Here is a 20,427-nt window from a genome sequence, read left to right as displayed (position 1 = left end):
GGTCTGAGATACCGGTCTGGACTGCAAGGTTTCGAGCATCCCAGCCATAGTCTCAGAAAGTCTAGCAAAAACTGCCAACTCCGTCCCCGTCACCTGGACAGTGTTAACAGGTGGGTCTCCCTGGGCCACCATTAGCAGAGGCTCCGGCTTAGTAAGTGCTACAGGGGCCGTGCATTGCACACAATGAGGGTCTGTGGAACCTGCCGTTAGTATAGCCGTACATGCGGTACAGGCAGCATAGTAAACCTGTGCTTTGGCACCCTTGCTTTTCGGGGACAACATGCTGTTATCTCCTCTGAGCAATCCAGGAGGGTATATAGCCAAAAATCAATAGTGCGACCGTACAGTGCAAACACTTCGGCACTAGTGGGGTCAGCACCTCAGGTGCTGCTTATGTGATCACCAGAATCCCTGTCTGGGACCCCCAGAGCTTGTCTCCCCTCTCCAGCAACAGAAAAGTTGACAGGAATGGCTGCCGGCGTCCTGTGGTGAGGAGGGGGCCGTTGGCGTGCCCTAGAAAGTGCGGGAATCCGGCGTCCCCACTGTGCTCAGTGAGAGGGGTGGAGTATGCAAAGCATGCTCCGGTTCTCAGCGCTGACGTCCTGTGCAGCGTCACGCCCTTCCCCTGACTGGCAGGCCTGTGGGCGGGAAACAGTGAGACTAGGCCGCAATAGCCGGGGACTAAAGTGATAAGCGCGGCCGGCGTATAAGCGCGGTCGGCGCGGAAGTCCCCGGCGCACTAACAGTCCCAGCCGCGCCGCAGTGTAAAAATGGCAGCGGCGGTCAGCGCGGCAGTCCCAAGTAACTAACACACCCAGCTACGCTGCAGTGTGTAATGGCACAAGCGCGGTCAGTGCCGCCGTCCCCGGTGCACTAACACACCCAGCAGTGCTGCAGTGTGTCTGTGCGCGGTCCCCACGGGGACACAGAGTACCTCAAAGTAGCAGGGCCTTGTCCCTGACGATACTCGGCTCCTTGTCCAGCAGAATCCCCAGGGGCTGTGGATGGAGCACGGTCTCAGTGCCTGGAGACCGATTAGGATCCCACTTCACCCAGAGCCCTAAGGGGGATGGGGAAGGAAAACAGCATGTGGGCTCCAGCCTCCGTACCCGCAATGGATACCTCAACCTTAACAACACCGCCGACAAGAGTGGGGTGAGAAGGGAGCATGCTGGGGGCCCTTTAGTATGGGCCCTCTTTTCTTCCATCCGACATAGTCAGCAGCTGCTGCTGACTAAACAGTGGAGCTATGCGTGCATGTGTGCCTCCTTCGCACAAAGCATTAGAACTGAGGAGCCCGTGATGCACGGGAGGGTGTATAGGCAGAAGGGGAGGGGCTTTACACTTTTAAGTGTAATACTTTGTGTGGCCTCCGGAGGCAGAAGCTATACACCCAATTGTCTGGGTCTCCCAATGGAGCGACAAAGAAATAACTGGTCTGTTTCTCAGACAGTAAAATTCCCACGGATGTGAGGCTGTCGCCTTACACAAAATTAACAGCACAGTGCGGCCTCTGTCCCGGCTTCTTAGAGGCTATGGGAATCTTATAAGGTAGTGCCATCTTAAGAAAAATAACCAAAAACCGCAAACGATCTACACAAAGCAAACCAGTAGATAAATGGATTTTGAGTGGTGCCCTTTCTTCCGCAGCCTTTCTGCTAGGTATCGGCTATTCAATCTCCTGATAATGTGACCGCAGAGATACGCCATCACTCCGGGCACCGGCTCCAGCTCAGGCAGAATACAGCACAATCACTTATGGGACAAGATTACGCGCGGCGTGTAGAGATCATCACTGGTTTATCTGCAGAACAGGATTTCAGGTTGCGGTCAGTGCAGTGGGATTCCCGTCCGAATTCTCGTCAGGTACTTACACTTCTTTGTGAAAATCTCTACATTAAATTTATCCACACTTCCTTTATTCCCATAATAATGACATTAGGTTGCTATAGAAAATATATTTAATATTGATCAATTCTGTTAGGTTCTGAAAATCTCCTGGTGTTTTGTTTACACACGCGTCTCCATGGCGACAGACCACAAACAATCCCGGCGTAGTCTGACCCCGCAGTCACATTCTCTGTCATCATTCCCTTTAATTCTTACCATTAGAGGTTAGCAAGAATAGGGAACTGATAGAAGAAAGTACAACTGCAGGAGGGGTTTGATTGAGGTCTTATGGTTGACTTTTTAGCAGTGTGCTGTACAGTTCATTAAACTACAAGTCACGCAGTCTTCTGAAGTTCATTTTATCCCTTCCAGCTTCACTGCCGCAACACCGGTCCCAGTCTTGTGCTCACAGCGTCTGAATGGTCGTACCCACTTAGTTTTTAATGTAAAGGCATGTATTCAGAACTAAAAATCACCTTTACAACTGTGTTACACTAAAAATTTTGTACAGTTTGACTTTTAAAGTGCTTGTGTTGCACTGCGTATTACTAACTCCAGAATGAGTTAACTGAGAAATAGTCAGTGAGCTCATTCTGAGTGTGTAACATGTTTATTTTTCTGAGCTCTTCTCACATGATTTATGACCACAGAGCCACATCAGGGAGGAACAGAAAAGCGGAGGCGGGGGAAGCAGAGAAGCGGAGGCGGGGGGAGCAGAGAAGCGGAGGCGGGGGGAGCAGAGAAGCGGAGGCGGGGGGAGCAGAGAAGCGAAGGCGGGGGAGCAGAGAAGCGAAGGCGGGGGAGCAGAGAAGCGAAGGCGGGGGAGCAGAGAAGCGAAGGTGGGGGAGCAGAGAAGCGAAGGTGGGGGAGCAGAGAAGCGAAGGTGGGGGAGCAGAGAAGCGAAGGTGGGGGAGCAGAGAAGCGAAGGTGGGGGAGCAGAGAAGCGAAGGTGGGGGAGCAGAGAAGCGAAGGTGGGGGAACAGAGAAGCGGAGGGGGGGGAACAGAGAAGCGGAGGGGGGGGGGGAACAGAGAAGCGGAGGGGGGGGGAACAGAGAAGCGGAGGGGGAATTGTGTATGACTAGCTGCAGAATGAGTAAACTGAAAATCAGTCAGTGAGCTCAATCTGTGTGTCTCACACGCTGGATGACTACAGAGCCACATCAAAGCTAAATCTGGAGGAAAAATTGAGCCAGTGAAAAGGCCAAAATGTTAAAAAAAAAAAAAAAAATGAAACCCAATTGCAAAAAATATTTTTTAGCCAAAATATAATATATGCAAGTAAAAAAAAACAAAAAAAAACCAAAAGGTAGACAACCTCTAAGTATTGCAAACCCGTTTTGTGCTAATTGCAAAGTTGCTTCAGTTCTTATTGGATAAATTTATGAAGGAGGATCTGTTTTACCCCCCTTTTCCCCCACCATCATTGAGGGGGGATAGTAATGTACGGAGTACAGGTATATAAAGTGGTGGAAGTTTTGGACTTACCTGAATAGAGGGGTGAGTATTACTAGTAGTGCTGTCCCTGCTGCTTTCCGAGCCTGAGGCTTTGGATGGGCAAATGCTGCTAAAATTGAAGCGTGAAGGAGGGGGGCCAGGAAAAGGTAGTGGGAGATCTACAACAAAAATACCACATACAGACAAATAAGTGTGAAATCGTTACATTTGCATACCAAGGTCTCGTATGCCGTCATGCCAATTCCCCATGAAATTAAAAAAAATATTTGTTGTGGTTTTCCTCTGTTAGTCCTCCTGGAAATGAGTGTTACCATTTACCTTTTCCAGAGTGTCCCTAAATATTAGTTGAATCGGTGCCACCATGTTAGATGTAAAGGAATTGTTCCTTCCCAGTTATTTATTCATACACTTCCAGGAGGAGTAGCAGAGGGACAGCCAACACAGTACAGGAACTACTTTAAAAGTACCAGGATTAGGTGCATTGTCTGTTGAGGGCAACTTTCTTTTCTCACAGGGATTGTGTTCTGGGGAAGGCAATATACGTGTGGGAGGAGGAGAGGGCTCCTTGGCCGGATGAGTGTTTTGAGCAGCTGCCAATTTCGATACATAATCCAAACTCCCTAAGAAAGAAAAAGGAAAAATGATTCTTCAAACAACCACATAAACCTGCTGATTGTCAGACTCTGTATGTACCACCTACAAGATTTAACAAATCTTGAAGGGCTTAAAGGGGCCCAGTCATCGGGTCAGAAGTGGACAGTTTTTGCTGTTATTGTATTCCTGCTGCTCCCCTGAGTAATTTGGTTTTCGTTTTTTCAAAATCCCCCTCCCTGTTCCAAAGATACAGGCCTTTTTATTTAGAGCCAATTAATATCCTTTTTACCAAGGGGCGTGGCTCACATGATCCTCGGGGGCGTGACAGTCACTAAATGAAAAAGCCTATATTTTTGGAACCGTTTGGCGGATTTTAAAAAAACAAAAACCGGATTACTCAGGGGAGCGGCAGAAATAAAATAAAAGTAACAAATTAATAGTTTGGACCTCTTTTGTAAAAGAAGTACTAAGATGACAAGCCTGCGTGCCTTTATTAGTCCCATCTGCCACAACAGCCCAATGTCATACCGTGACTTTATGATCTCTGTAGTTGTAAGTATGTGTCTACTGTATAACCCAATGGTTAGAAGGGTTATATGCAGCTTGACAGGGGTGCCAATAGTAGGACACCCCACCGATCTAATATTTGTCAGTTTGGATAAAGAAAAGTGAAAAATCTAAGCAATGGACCCTTTCCTATACAACGTCTGTATTACTTGCTTTATTCTTCTCATCTTTCACTCATGTGTCATCACTTTTGCAGCGTTATACTCTCGGGAACGAGTCTGTGCCACTTATTTAAGTAAAAAAATTCACAATTCCGCTCATTTACATTTCAAAACACAAAATGGTAACTTTCCGCTCCCAACCAAATACAGAATAATTATCAGGACTGCCTTCTTTAGCAGCAGGAACAGTCCATTAATGAGATCTAAAACTATAGGAATTCAAAAGTTCCCCCTGCCTTTCCCGAAAAATTCACTAGCAGACTCTCAGAATCGGGAGGTTATAAAACAGTATGTATAATGATAGATACAGCGAGCACGACCGGAGCTCCCACAGCTCTGCAGCTTATTAATGAAACACCCCGCTGCTAATGGGAGAGATCCCCAGAATGACAAGTGGAACGCAATATGACAATATATACATGGCCTGGCAACAGTAACATCAGATGCAATTCCATAAAGATGGCTGAGGAGTTCCTAATTCCTATGACCAAACAGTTATCCTTCATAGATCTCCTAGAGTAACAGTCATGTTATTCCAGAGAAGAACGATGATGAGCGACCATAAGATAATCCAATACTGCTTTTTCTCTGGATATAAGAAAAGGTCTAAACCGTAGCCCCGGGGCGAAGGTCGGGAGGCGACGGCTTCCCCCGGGGCGAAGGTCGGGAGGCGACGGCTTCCCCCGGGGCGAAGGTCGGGAGGCGACGGCTTCCCCCGGGGCGAAGGTCGGGAGGCGACGGCTTCCCCCGGGGCGAAGGTCGGGAGGCGACGGCTTCCCCCGGGGCGAAGGTCGGGAGGCGACGGCTTCCCCCGGGGCGAAGGTCGGGAGGCGACGGCTTCCCCCGGGGCGAAGGTCGGGAGGCGACGGCTTCCCCCGGGGCGAAGGTCGGGAGGCGACGGCTTCCCCCGGGGCGAAGGTCGGGAGGCGACGGCTTCCCCCGGGGCGAAGGTCGGGAGGCGACGGCTTCCCCAGGGGCGAAGGTCGGGAGGCGACGGCTTCCCCAGGGGCGAAGGTCGGGAGGCGACGGCTTCCCCAGGGGCGAAGGTCGGGAGGCGACGGCTTCCCCAGGGGCGAAGGTCGGGAGGCGACGGCTTCCCCAGGGGCGAAGGTCGGGAGGCGACGGCTTCCCCAGGGGCGAAGGTCGGGAGGCGACGGCTTCCCCAGGGGCGAAGGTCGGGAGGCGACGGCTTCCCCAGGGGCGAAGGTCGGGAGGCGACGGCTTCCCCAGGGGCGAAGGTCGGGAGGCGACGGCTTCCCCAGGGGCGAAGGTCGGGAGGCGACGGCTTCCCCAGGGGCGAAGGTCGGGAGGCGACGGCTTCCCCAGGGGCGAAGGTCGGGAGGCGACGGCTTCCCCAGGGGCGAAGGTCGGGAGGCGACGGCTTCCCCAGGGGCGAAGGTCGGGAGGCGACGGCTTCCCCAGGGGCGAAGGTCGGGAGGCGACGGCTTCCCCAGGGGCGAAGGTCGGGAGGCGACGGCTTCCCCAGGGGCGAAGGTCGGGAGGCGACGGCTTCCCCAGGGGCGAAGGTCGGGAGGCGACGGCTTCCCCAGGGGCGAAGGTCGGGAGGCGACGGCTTCCCCAGGGGCGAAGGTCGGGAGGCGACGGCTTCCCCAGGGGCGAAGGTCGGGAGGCGACGGCTTCCCCAGGGGCGAAGGTCGGGAGGCGACGGCTTCCCCAGGGGCGAAGGTCGGGAGGCGACGGCTTCCCCAGGGGCGAAGGTCGGGAGGCGACGGCTTCCCCAGGGGCGAAGGTCGGGAGGCGACGGCTTCCCCAGGGGCGAAGGTCGGGAGGCGACGGCTTCCCCAGGGGCGAAGGTCGGGAGGCGACGGCTTCCCCAGGGGCGAAGGTCGGGAGGCGACGGCTTCCCCCGGGGCGAAGGTCGGGAGGCGACGGCTTCCCCCGGGGCGAAGGTCGGGAGGCGACGGCTTCCCCCGGGGCGAAGGTCGGGAGGCGACGGCTTCCCCCGGGGCGAAGGTCGGGAGGCGACGGCTTCCCCAGGGGCGAAGGTCGGGAGGCGACGGCTTCCCCAGGGGCGAAGGTCGGGAGGCGACGGCTTCCCCAGGGGCGAAGGTCGGGAGGCGACGGCTTCCCCAGGGGCGAAGGTCGGGAGGCGACGGCTTCCCCAGGGGCGAAGGTCGGGAGGCGACGGCTTCCCCAGGGGCGAAGGTCGGGAGGCGACGGCTTCCCCAGGGGCGAAGGTCGGGAGGCGACGGCTTCCCCAGGGGCGAAGGTCGGGAGGCGACGGCTTCCCCAGGGGCGAAGGTCGGGAGGCGACGGCTTCCCCAGGGGCGAAGGTCGGGAGGCGACGGCTTCCCCAGGGGCGAAGGTCGGGAGGCGACGGCTTCCCCAAAGCCCTGGGTGAGGTTGGAAGAGACGGCTCCCCTGAAGCTACATGCATGAAAAATTACTAAAACAAAAAAAAAAACCATGGTCTTGGAGCAACCAACCAGATTCTATTGTTCTACCCTGCGTAGGTTTGAGAAGTAAATGTAGTAACGCGATAGTTCGCTATGTGCAATATGGATTCCTTTAGTAAATTCAGTTTTTATAAAACTGATAGAGAATTAAAAAAAAAAAAATATATATGATGGACTCACAGTAATCAAAAATATTGAGCGCCCGCAATAAGTTCAGTTTCCTTAAGATGAACATCAGGTCCTTCAGTCGGGCATTTCTCTGGGTCCAGTTCCACATGACCTCTTGGGTCCGATTCCTCCGGGGTACCTGCTCCAGGAGCCTCAGTTCTGTCTGGTCGGTGATAACCATGGAAGCTGAAAAACAGAAAATACAAGGATATTTGTAAAAGTAAGATTGTGCTGGACAAGGACATTTCAGCAGAAGCTTTTATCTAATATGAAGTCTGAAAACATAGGTCTTCATCCAGCCAGATCTCTATATATCAGACAAAATCAAAAGCCCAAGATAACTGAAGAGGGAGATAAGAATGTGAATGGTGGCTTAAGGGGGTGGTCTGGTTTAGATAAATATCCTACTGTCACTCCGGGAGCGAGAGGACTCCCTACGAGCGACGCAACACAAAGGGAAAACCAGAGAAGACATTCAACAGAAGGCCCTGGTGCTAGGGAGTGGGGAGCGGGGGTCACCCACTAACACCCACCTGAGGCTGAACCCTGCGCTCCTCTTAGGGATCCCAAGACAGGGCCTTCCCCCTGTGTGCCATCACGGGCCTAGGCCCTCGCTGGCTCTGAGCTCACATTGAATAGTGTCAAGGCCAGTGTCTCACCACTGCAATAAGATATCACAAGGAAATTAAGAAATGGGTAGGGGAAAGACACAACAAAAAGCACTCCACGGCTTCTCTAGCAGTAAACTTCTAAGCAGCAACCAAAACGAACACCTAAGCTTCTCCAGAGACAGGCTCCTTCAAAATGGACAGTATAGAATGAACTATAGCCGGCATAGGGAGGAGTAAGGAGTGGATATAGTATAAGGGAGTGGCAGTGGCTACAGCTGAGATTACAACAGCCTGTTAAATCACAGCAGGATAGAAAGGAACCAAAAGGGCACAACTGTTGTAACCTTGGACCGTGCAAAGGTCTAGAGAAGACGCTATTGACATAGTAGCACCAACTTTAAGAGGGGGCTCATTAGACAGCGCTCTCTCCCGACCTTCCGAAACACTTGGGTTGGAAGTCCACTCTGGCAATAGCACATCTCCCTTGAAAACAAAAAGATTGGGTCAAAAAATTCCAGCTACCTGATCATTCATGGAAATGAGGTTTTGGGAGAGTCGGGAGGCCGCCCACAATGCTCATCAAGTGAGTATGGGGGCCTTAATTCAGTCAACAGTTGTACACACAAAAAGCCTACATTGACCTCCATATAATATAATAATACTCACTTATAAACAGACAATAATCATATTTTTAGAAAATTTATTAATATAGTTCAAAGGGATACAAAAAGTGCAACACAGGGTGCAATGTGCATAAAAACATGTACTGACAGTCAGGGCAGCATGTCAGAAAAGGGCAGACTAAAATGATCACAAAAAGAGCCTTGCAAAGAACAGGAGTATACACACAGTGTATATAGTCAGAGTTCATATAGTATAAACATAATAATGAACACCCAAATATATCACAGTGAAACATCAAAAGCAGCCTAAATAGACATGTATGGTGGTCACATGAGACGTAACAGAGAGCAGGAGTATATAGGGAGTGTATATAATCCGAGTTCATGCAAAATAAGCAAAATAGTGAACAGCCGAATATATCATAATGAAACTCCAAAATTAGCCTAAATAGACATGCTTAACCAGGAGCTACCTTCAAAGCAGTTTATAGACATAATAAATTAGAAACATTGTTAATTATCCATAGTAGATAGAGACACATGCAATGAAAGATACGGTAGCCCACCAGAAACACTCATTTGTATATCCACCAAGATCATCCATAATATGCAAGGGTTACACCAGGAAGGTATGATAGCCCACCAGGATAACAAGTCGCAGCCCGCCTGATATGCCGCCCTGCACCTCAGACGCGTTTCGCCAACCGCTTCATCGGTGAGGTGCACCTGCATGTGTCTCTATCTACTATGGATAATTAACAATGTTTCTAATTTATTATGTCTATAAACTGCTTTGAAGGTAGCTCCTGGTTAAGCATGTCTATTTAGGCTAATTTTGGAGTTTCATTATGATATATTCGGCTGTTCACTATTTTGCTTATTTTGCATGAACTCGGATTATATACACTCCCTATATACTCCTGCTCTCTGTTACGTCTCATGTGACCACCATACATGTCTATTTAGGCTGCTTTTGATGTTTCACTGTGATATATTTGGGTGTTCATTATTATGTTTATACTATATGAACTCTGACTATATACACTGTGTGTATACTCCTGTTCTTTGCAAGGCTCTTTTTGTGATCATTTTAGTCTGCCCTTTTCTGACATGCTGCCCTGACTGTCAGTACATGTTTTTATGCACATTGCACCCTGTGTTGCACTTTTTGTATCCCTTTGAACTATATTAATAAATTTTCTAAAAATCTAAAAATATGATTATTGTCTGTTTATAAGTGAGTATTATTATATTATATGGAGGTCAATGTAGGCTTTTTCTGATTATATTTGGTGATTCTCCATGTCTGTAAATGATTAATATGGACTGGAATATTCAGTTTTGTTTTCAACAGTTGTACACACACCTAAGGCTATGTGCACACGCTGCGTTTTTATGACGCTGTATTTTTGGCCGCTAAAAACGCAGAAAACCGCACCCGCACCAAAAAAACGCAGCAAAAAAAGCATGTGTTTTTACCGCGATTTGGTGCGTTTTGCTGCGTTTTTCCAATGCATTGCATGGGGGGAAAACGCAGAAAAACGCAGGAAAGAATTGACATGTCCATTTTTTTTTTTTTAAGCTAAAAAAACGCAGCTTAAAAAAAAAAAAGTTGTGTGTAGACAGCAAAAATGAAAACTCAGACTTAGCTGGGGAAGCAATGTCATGCAGTTTTGAGGCCAAAAACGCACCCGAAAAATGCACTGTGTGAACTTACCCTAAATGTGTAAAAAAAAAAAAAAAATATGATTGGCCATGTTAAAATTCAAGATGCCCGATACTTCCTTCCCTCTAGATCTGCCATTAGTGGAAAGTTAGGACTCTCCCAATACATATGATGGCCATCTTTACATGTTGACTATTCATAAAGGAAGTAAGTATAAAGTCTGTTTCACTTCTACAGACCTTCATGATCTGAGTTCAACATGGCGGAGGGGGTGAGGTGGGGGTAGTCTCCTGATCCAATCTCAACAGCCTCAAATCCGCCCAGGTGTCTTGAGTTTGGGTTAGGGGACCCCCAACCGGTCACGGACATCATGGTTCATACTCAGACCTCAAATGTCAGGCATGTGATACCGCCTTCATCATTTACATCAAAAATCACGGCCACTTATAGGAACCAGAGTGCAGTTTCCAACAAACTCATAAGAAGAGACGAGCAGTGTTATCATAGGGACACATAACACTAACCATAATGTCTACTTTCAATCAGCAAGAACTGGAATGAAAGGTTTAAATAACCACAAATTAGACAGACATCCTTAATATGGATCTTCTGGGGCATCCTATTATTTGGGGAAGGGTATCCAATTACACTTTTTTTTGCTCAAGTATGAAATATTGTAATGATTGTATTGGTATAGAATACATAAAAAATAATATATATATTTCTATGTGCATATATATATATATGTAAAGTGCTATGGAATTAATAGCGCTATATAAATGAATAAAATATATATATATATATATATATATATATATATATATATATATATATATATATATATATATATATATATATATTTTTTTTTTTTTTATTATATCTAGACCAGCAGAGATTCTTATCCGAAATGCTCCTGGAGACGTACATGAAGGATGACGGCTGCTTTGTTGTATCGTCTTCATCCATGGAGGCAGATGTTCGATTAATTAGGAATTGTGCCCGAGCAGCCCCCGTGTGGAGCTCGCACTTTATGCCAGTATCATAATTAATTTCTACTTACATATTTTGAACATTGTTCTAATGATGGATTATCTAATCTGCGGCTGTAATCCTTAGCTGGCCGTTTATGGTAGTCGCCGCCTGCCCAAGAGCTGAGGAAATCAGACTTCACCATTTCCAAAATTGGTCAAAACCTTACTGGGGTTTACGGAAGGGAAAAAAAATAAATAAAATATATGCATGTGTGTGAGTGGTGAAAAAAAAAATTAAAAATTATATATAATTTTTTTCTATACACACACACACACACATATTTGTTTATATGTATACACACACACACACACTCTAATATATATGTTATTAGACCTATGCTTAAGGCAGGCCACCTGGAGCCACCAACGATCCACTGTATTAATGTAAACTGTAAATGAAGCCGACAGCACAGCGCCATACGAGGTGTACTGGCCATTCTCGGGTACTGCAGCTCCTATTCACTTCAATAGGGCAGTGAGCTGCCATTACACCTTATATGTAACTGTTCTGGTTCCGATCTCTGCACATTCACAATAGCTGATCAGTGGTCAACTTTTGAATCCTCGTTGATCTGATATTGATGACCTGAACTATCCGCTATCCTCAGAATGGTTAATCAACATCTTAAGCCTGGAATACCACTTTAACAAGTGTGATTTGTTTATTTCTCTTTTATATACTATTAGCTATGGATTAAAAGCACAAAGAACCCCTTAAAAAAGGGGTATTCCCATCTTCAAGACCTATCCCAATATGTAGTAGGTGTAATATATTATTATTATTATTAGCAAATACCTCCACTTAGAAACGTAGTATAGTTCTCCTGACAATTGCGTCTCTTACTTCATGTGCAGGACATTGCAGCTTAGTTACATAACACTAGCAACTGTCAGTGTTTGAGTGGACATAGCCATGCATACCTAACCTGCAATGCCCTGCACATGAGTAGATATGACCATAGATACCTAACCTGCAATGCCCTGCACATGAGTGGACGTAACCATGGATACCGAATGCAATGCCCTGCACGAGTGGACGTAACCATGCATACCTAACCTGCAATGCCCTGCACGAGTGGACGTAACCATGCATACCTATCCTGCAATGCCCTGCACATGAGTGGACGTAACCATGGATACCTAACCTGCAATGCCCTGCACATGAGTGGACGTAACCATGGATACCTAACCTGCAATGCCCTGCACATGAGTGGACGTAACCATGGATACCGAATGCAATGCCCTGCACGAGTGGACGTAACCATGCATACCTAACCTGGAATGCCCTGCACGAGTGGACGTAACCATGCATACCTATCCTGCAATGCCCTGCACATGAGTGGACGTAACCATGGATACCGAATGCAATGCCCTGCACGAGTGGACGTAACCATGCATACCTAACCTGCAATGCCCTGCACGAGTGGACGTAACCATGCATACCTATCCTGCAATGCCCTGCACATGAGTGGACGTAACCATGGATATCTAACCTGCAATGCCCTGCACATGAGTGGACGTAACCACGGATACCTAACCTGCAATGCCCTGCACATGAGTGGACGTAACCATGGATACCTAACCTGCAATGCCCTGCACATGAGTGGACGTAACCATGGATACCGAATGCAATGCCCTGCACGAGTGGACGTAACCATGCATACCTAACCTGGAATGCCCTGCACGAGTGGACGTAACCATGCATACCTATCCTGCAATGCCCTGCACATGAGTGGACGTAACCATGGATACCTAACCTGCAATGCCCTGCACATGAGTGGACGTAACCATGGATACCTAACCTGCAATGCCCTGCACATGAGTGGACGCAACCATGGATACCTAACCTACAATGGAGACATAGCTAATCAGGAGAACTATATTACATTTCTAATTGGAGGTATTTGCTAATATTACACCTACTACATATTGGGATAGGATCTTGGAGATGGGAATACCCCTTTTAAAAGGGTCTCATTCCCTTTCCAAAAAAGCACATTGACCTCCGACAAGCAATTTGGAGAGCTGGGGGGCATTTAGTGAGTCCAACAGCCGCCACCAGTACAAAAAAAAAAAACGACCACTCGGTCTTTGATAAATGGATAAGAGAGTTTACTTATCACAGAGAGAACTTCCGTAATACCGCCATATACACACACTTTTAATACCGCCGATATGGACATCTGCAAGGAATGAAAATTCCAAGATATGAGATGGAAAGGGTGATCGGGTCCATTCTCAGAAAATTCTGAGGAACCGACACTAAAAGGGGACTTCTCGGAAGAGAAAGGCCAGAAGCTCATCTGTTATTGATCACCTAAATATATTGCACATGGGGAAAAAAAATAAATAGAAAATTTACTAATTCATTTTTCAAGATGGGGAAATAAGTATTGGGCAAGTCATATTCTCACTACTGAAAGTAATGAATAATTCGAGATTAAGGGAAGGCCCAGGACGGCGAGTTATAGGACAGAGCTCCAAAAAGGAGGACCATAAAACTGGAGACAACCTGTGACACCGACCTCGCAACGTCAAAGAAACTTCCTAGTTTCAAACCCTTCTAAATCCCGTCTTGGCTGCACATTTTTCCATTTTTATTTGTGGCTGATAAAAATCTTGGTGTAGATAAGGTAGATGGCGCTTCCCCAGCAGTAATATTGGTCGGACACCACTGATCTAGGACATTGTGGCTGGGAGGCAGCCTGCTGCAGAAGAAACCTCCTCCCACCAGATCAAGACCGACCAAGTCTCATATCCTCATTCATTTTGAAAAACCCTTTGGGACTCTGTTTTTCCAGTTTAGTCAATTTTTATTTGCATAAAATAAAAAATCTTTAAAAAGGAGGGAGCTTCTACTTTATATACTCAGCAAACCCCTGAAGTACTACAATTTGTAGATACCGGAAGAGAATCCAATGCCAAGTGTCATCATTGCCTCTGAACTCGCACCTCCTTGGAAGTAATGTTCTGAATTGTTCGGATGACAGCCATAGCTCCCGACTGCGCCATATACAGGAACGCTCGCTCGCTCGGTCTATCGCTCCCGACTGCGCCATATACAGGAACGCTCGCTCACTCGGCCGAGCGCTCCCAACTCCCGCACACAGAGGAACGCTCGCTCACTCGGCCCAGCGCTCCCAACTCCCGCACATAGAGGAACGCACGCTCACTCGGCCGAGCGCTCCCAACTCCCGCACATAGAGGAACGCTCGCTCACTCGGCCGAGCGCTCCCAACTCCCGCACATACAGGAACGCTCACTCGGCCGAGCACTCCCGACTCCTCCATTTTAAAGGGACACTTACTTGCTCAGCCAAGCACTCCCGTCTCCTCCATATACAGGAATGCTTGCTCACTCGGCTGAGCGCTCCCGACTCCTCCATGTACAGGAACGCTCGCTCACTCAGCTGAGCGCTCTTGACTCCCCCATATACAGGAACGCTCACTCGGCCGAGCACTCCCGACTCCTCCATTTTAAAGGGACACTTACTTGCTCAGCCAAGCACTCCCGTCTCCTCCATATACAGGAATGCTTGCTCACTCGGCTGAGCGCTCCCGACTCCTCCATGTACAGGAACGCTCGCTCACTCAGCTGAGCGCTCTTGACTCCCCCATATACAGGAACGTCGCTCAGCCGAATGCTCCCAACTCCATCACATACAGCCAAGCCCTCCTGACTCTCCCATATAAAGGAACACTTGCTCGCTCGGCCAAGTGCCCCCGACTCCCACATATACAGGAATGAACACTTGACTGAGCGCACCCAACTCCCACACATCGCTTGGTTGAGCGCTCCCAACACCCCCATATAAAAGGAAAACTCGCTTGCTCGGCCTAGTGCTTCCGACTCCCTCGTCTGAGCGCTCCCGACTCCCCCACATACAGGAACGCTCACTCCCGTGCACTCCACGAGACAGCCACTGGTGGCTCCTAATTTCCGAGGAGAACAAACATATCGGTGGTTGGCAATCCAACAAACCAGATCCTTTTTTCATCAATTGGAGCAGAGTCAGGAGGCCTCTTTACCATTATCTAAATGGGTACGTGGCCTTAATTCTGCAAACAGTCCATGTCTAGGAGTGCGGGGTACGGATTACAATGCAGAATGCAGGCTGAAAGAGTTCAGAGATAACACCCAATAAAAATTCTACAACTTAGACCCACTATGGAGCCTTCAAGAATAACAGATCCATCAACAGCAGCTTGCTGATGGTTACCGGGAAGCCAACACAAAATAACTTCTACACTAATAATGATACGTCGCACGCAAGGATTTCTTATCTGCTGACTATAAAAACAAACGTGAGCAAAAGGTGGAGCTTTACTTCAAGTCTGAACAATGACCGGCCCAGGTAAATAAGCAAAAAGCAAACAGCGATGACAGATTAAATGATTAGTCATCCAGAGAACGGATCACGTATACGTAATGTATGGCACCGACTTCATAAAAATAGATGCTGAACAGCCCGTAAAGAGTCAGAGATACGTACGCAGCTCACGCGCTTGTTAATGCGGCGGCCAGTTACTAAAGGGAAGCAAGAGCGAAAAATCAAGCCCATTATTTGATCCACTTATTACATTTATAGGTTTTGAAATAAGCCCCGCCCCCGAGGATCCATCCACAACTGTTTTTCCATAATTCCCTATGACTGACGCGTTTCAATCCTTGAAATTGTAAGAAATGTTTAGTTTCATCACTCGTCTGGAGTTACTACAACAGCAGCAGCTGTGGTAAATCCAGAAAGTCACCGATCTGGCATTAATGCACATCAAAAATACGTACATCGATCCACTGGAATCTCACTTTGATCCATTTAAAGGGACGCTCCATTTTCCGTCAGTGGAGTTCTGTAGTAGACACTTCTTTGATGGACAAAAAAAGAAGGGGGGGGGGAGGTACGTACCAGAACCTTTTCACTACAAATCTGCAGAAAACATAGCGTAGATTCTTCTTCTAGTACGATGAAGAAGCTAATTAAATCTGTAAGAAAATCTATGGTGGAGATGGAAGTACCGAAGATCAGAAACGCGTTGGCTGAGTTTTTAGCAAGCTTCATGTTTTCCTACTTCTCTTTTGCTCTGTATTCCAAAATCTGAAGGTAATATGTATCGCTCTTCTGTTCTGTAACTGCACATATAGGAATTAGGATTGTGGGGGGGCGCTTTGGGTGTAAAGACCACTCACCGATTGATCATTTGGCCAAAGTTTGCTCATAATAGAGCATCTGTCGGTCCAGGGGGTGGGGAGCTTGGGAATCTACTATTTTTTATGGAATGTGCAATGAAGATCTTGGGTGGAATCTCGAAGAATAACAGATCCGTCAACAGCAGCTTGCTGATGGTTTCCAAGAAGCCAACACAAACAAGTGAAGTGCACTCTCAATCACCTTTCCATTATAGTGATCTGTGGGTAGCAGGGGGAATTTGGCAAATATCTATATCAAGGCCATCAACGGTGTAATACAGCAACCCATGCGCCCACTGTCTAATGACGTGATGACTCTGCTTAATGTGTCCAGTCTACACAGCAAAGCTGACAAGTGAGCTGTAGAACAGAGACACTGGCGAGTTTGTTGTGGATTTTTTGTATATGGAAATTCGCACGTACATGTCATTTTCTGACACATTTCCATTACGTTTATAGCGTAGGTTATTCTGGCACGGAGCTTTGTAATCTGATAGTGATTAATTTGCGGTGAATTCAAGTTTTGCCTTCACAATAAGAGCGGACGATTTCATCCTCTGCCAACGCATCGTAATCAAAATAATATATTCCGCAGATCTGTATCACAGCGAAGATAAAATTATTACACTCTCTGCCTGTTCTGCTAAGTACAATAATAAAAAAACCCTGTCACCAAAAAATGCTGTGCCCGGCCACTCGTTCTCGGAAAGGATTCATTAGAACATCCCTTTAATCTTGGAATCTTCATTACACCCCCGGTTCTACAGTGAACTGTCAACGATCCGATCCTACTGCTAACCCCCAAAAAAGGGGCACTGGATATACCTGTAGACGATCCGATCCTACTGCTAACCCCCAAAAAAGGGGCACTGGATATACCTGTAGACGATCCGATCCTACTGCTAACCCCCAAAAAAGGGGCACTGGATATACCTGTAGACGATCCGATCCTACTGCTAACCCCCAAAAAAGGGGCACTGGATATACCTGTAGATGATCCGATCCTACTGCTAACCCCCAAAAAAGGGGCACTGGATATACCTGTAGACGATCCGATCCTACTGCTAACCCCCCAAAAAAGGGGAACTGGATATACCTGTAGACGATCCGATCCTACTGCTAACCCCCCAAAAAAGGGGCACTGGATATACCTGTAGACGATCCGATCCTACTGTTAATCCCCAAAAAAGGGGCACTGGACATACCTGTAGACGTTCTGATCCTACTTCTAACCCCCAAAAAAGGGGCACTGGATATACCTGTAGACGATCCGATCCTACTGCTAACCCCCCAAAAAAGGGGCACTGGATATACCTGTAGACGATCCGATCCTACTGCTACATCCAAAAAAGGGGCACTGGATATACCTGTAGACGATCCGATCCTACTGCTAACCCCCCAAAAAAGGGGCACTGGATATACCTGTAGACGATCCGATCCTACTGCTAACCCCCCAAAAAAGGGGCACTGGATATACCTGTAGACGATCCGATCCTACTGCTAACCCCCCAAAAAAGGGGCACTGGATATGCTTTTCATCCACTTATCCTCATTACATGCCCATCTTGGTATATGCAGTCATATATAATCGGTGTTGGAGGAGATGTCTATAGGTCTGGCCATGTTTAATCATAAAAATTAGCGATGTTGCCTTGTGACAGGGGCTGTACGTGAACCCAATGTCTTTATCAGGAGGCCAAAAACAAGTGGAGGACAGTTCAAAAACTTTCCTTTTCTCTGACATTTTGTAAACCTGAAGCATTTTTTTTTTGTTTCCCCAAGTACTTGGCCCTTGGGGGCGTCCTTTGTACTGGCGTTTTTCCAGATTTTTATTTATTTTTTTTTAATAGCAAATACGCAGACCTGGGCGTCTATCGAGCCTCCCCATTGACAAGTACTGTAAAGTATAAAGCTTTTATATATCGGAAAACACCCTGAAGAAGGGTCAGGTCACTTCCTTCAACCACTTGGCATCTTTGAAAATCTGAAGAGTTGAAAAGATGCTCAAAAACCTAAAGTCAAGGTTGTAAAGATCGCGACTACAGGGGACCAACTTGGCCCTAACTGGATGTGCATCAGAGGATACATTGCAGCACAGAGACTCGTTGGGTCCCTGCACTGCAATATGCTGGCTGCCAATTAAGGCTATGAATATTCATTGCTCCCCACGCCTATAGTTCACGGTGTGGGGAGCATAGAATATGTGGGCACCCGATAGCTGACTGTGCTGTAAGTGGGCGTACAGCGACGTCATGCGCTGCGCCACTTACACACTAGTTCGTTGCGGCATGCCATCATCAGAGAATGACATTGGGGAAGTGGGGGCAAGGTGTGCATAATTTTTTTTTTCTCTTTACTGTGTGCGACGCCTGGGGATATCATGTATACCAGGATGGGGGCTCATATATATTAGATTATAATATATATATATATATATATATATATATATATATATATATATATATATATATATATATATATATATATATATATATATATAGATAGATAGATAGATAGATAGATAGATAGATAGATAGATAGATAGATAGATAGATAGATAGATAGATAGATAGATAGATAGATATCAGGACGGGGGCCATATATATGCCAGGATACATATATCTATAAGGATGGGGGACATTGGATGGATGATGAGGGTCTCACACCAGGATGGGGGACATTTACCAGGAAGTGGCCCAGGATGGGGGGGGACATTAGTACAGAATGGGGTCAGTATTACACAATTAAGGGGGAGGGGGGGTGGTCAACTCATATTTGTTTAAAGGATTTAGAACGCTACAACGCCCCATATATCTGACCAACATGTAAGGGGGGGGGGCGCCCAGGATCAAACTTTGCACAGGGGTCCATGAGACTCTAGTTATGCCACTGCCTAAAGTATATGAACAAGCGTTTTCTTTCATAAGCACGAGTATATTCCTCCTTTTGAGCATTTTATTAGCGCTTTTTCAGGCGATTTTTGGACGGACCCCATTCCAAGCTTGCCTTAGAAAAAAATGTTTTGTGTAGCTGTGTTCCCACATTACTTTTTTTTTTGCCTGTATACAATGGTTGCCAAAGCCAATGCCTACCACCAACCCCTCAAAACATGGTGTCTATGTACTCGTGTCAATAAACACCACTGGATGAAGACTAAACTCTTTAGATGGTTATTCACCATTTGCCCCCTTTCCGGTTCCCTTTCCGGTTCCAAAAGAAAGAGGTGGTCATGAGCGACATCACCAACCCGCCATATTCACAGTCTATGCCGAGATCAGCAAAGCTTGAGGACTAACACTACCGGAGGGAAAGTGGTCGTGTGGCCGTCCGGGCTGGGGCCTACAGGTGTCGGCACACCGGACAGTCCCTCTAATACTTCGTCTACATGCCGGTGATTCATGGGGTGTTATTTCAGGGAAGCACTTGTGAATCACAATAATTACAGATCATAAAACGGCAGCCACAATAATAAAATAGATCATAAAATCACATAAGCGACAAGACGGGAAGTGAACAAAAAGCATCGAGTAAGGAGACTGCCAAGTCATCGAGTGACAAATCTTTGCTTTTCTTCTCTATTTGCTTTGACTTGAGACGCCTCGGTCAGCACTTTGGACCGAGTCAACGTGTTCCGCCAGAACAAACACTCAAATTCCTTCCTGCTTAGTTTCACCCTGTTATATGATCAATTAACCGATATTATCCACAATATTTAGCTTCTCTTTCAATGGTGTCGGGTGTATGGTTATAGGCAAGTAGCTCGAATCCACCGATTTAAGCCAGACAGACCAACAACTACTTTGCGTTTTGGAGAAAGGATGGGCCTATTGAATACTAATATGTCTGATCCTTTCCTCCTGCGGATGATAAGTTACTTCACAGGTGTCCGGCAGCAGCTTAGTTCCCATTCCTCATTGAATTAAATTAAAAGGGGTGTTTCCATCCGGGGCATAGCGATAGGATACACCATAACACTTCTAATAGATCTTGATAACGGGGCTGTGGAGACACGGGGCTCAGTGGGTGCTCTCGTCCACTAAAACCCGCCGCCTTTAG

At 47.2% G+C, this 20,427-nt stretch overlaps 1 protein-coding gene across 1 annotated transcript in view; it reads right to left on the bottom strand.

Annotated features, from left to right (window-relative positions):
- Positions 1 to 1,772: 1,772 nt before the first annotated feature.
- LOC142279868 (interleukin-1 receptor-associated kinase 1-like) overlaps positions 1,773 to 20,427 on the bottom strand; it is a 33,014-nt gene continuing 14,359 nt past the window's right edge. Inside the window, exons 2-5 of the mRNA XM_075332703.1 lie at positions 7,266 to 7,439; positions 3,814 to 3,966; positions 3,377 to 3,504; positions 1,773 to 1,804 (exon numbers count right to left, since the gene is read on the bottom strand). Coding sequence (XP_075188818.1) covers positions 1,793 to 1,804; positions 3,377 to 3,504; positions 3,814 to 3,966; positions 7,266 to 7,439 — 467 coding nt within the window. The 3' untranslated portion in view covers positions 1,773 to 1,792. The remainder of the gene's footprint in view (positions 1,805 to 3,376; positions 3,505 to 3,813; positions 3,967 to 7,265; positions 7,440 to 20,427) is intronic.

This window comes from Anomaloglossus baeobatrachus, unplaced genomic scaffold, assembly GCF_048569485.1.
Source record: "Anomaloglossus baeobatrachus isolate aAnoBae1 unplaced genomic scaffold, aAnoBae1.hap1 Scaffold_4419, whole genome shotgun sequence".
Classification (NCBI taxonomy): domain Eukaryota; kingdom Metazoa; phylum Chordata; class Amphibia; order Anura; family Aromobatidae; genus Anomaloglossus; species Anomaloglossus baeobatrachus.
The sequence above is the reverse complement of the archived record's forward strand: the minus strand, read 5'-3'. Positions and strand labels throughout refer to the sequence as shown.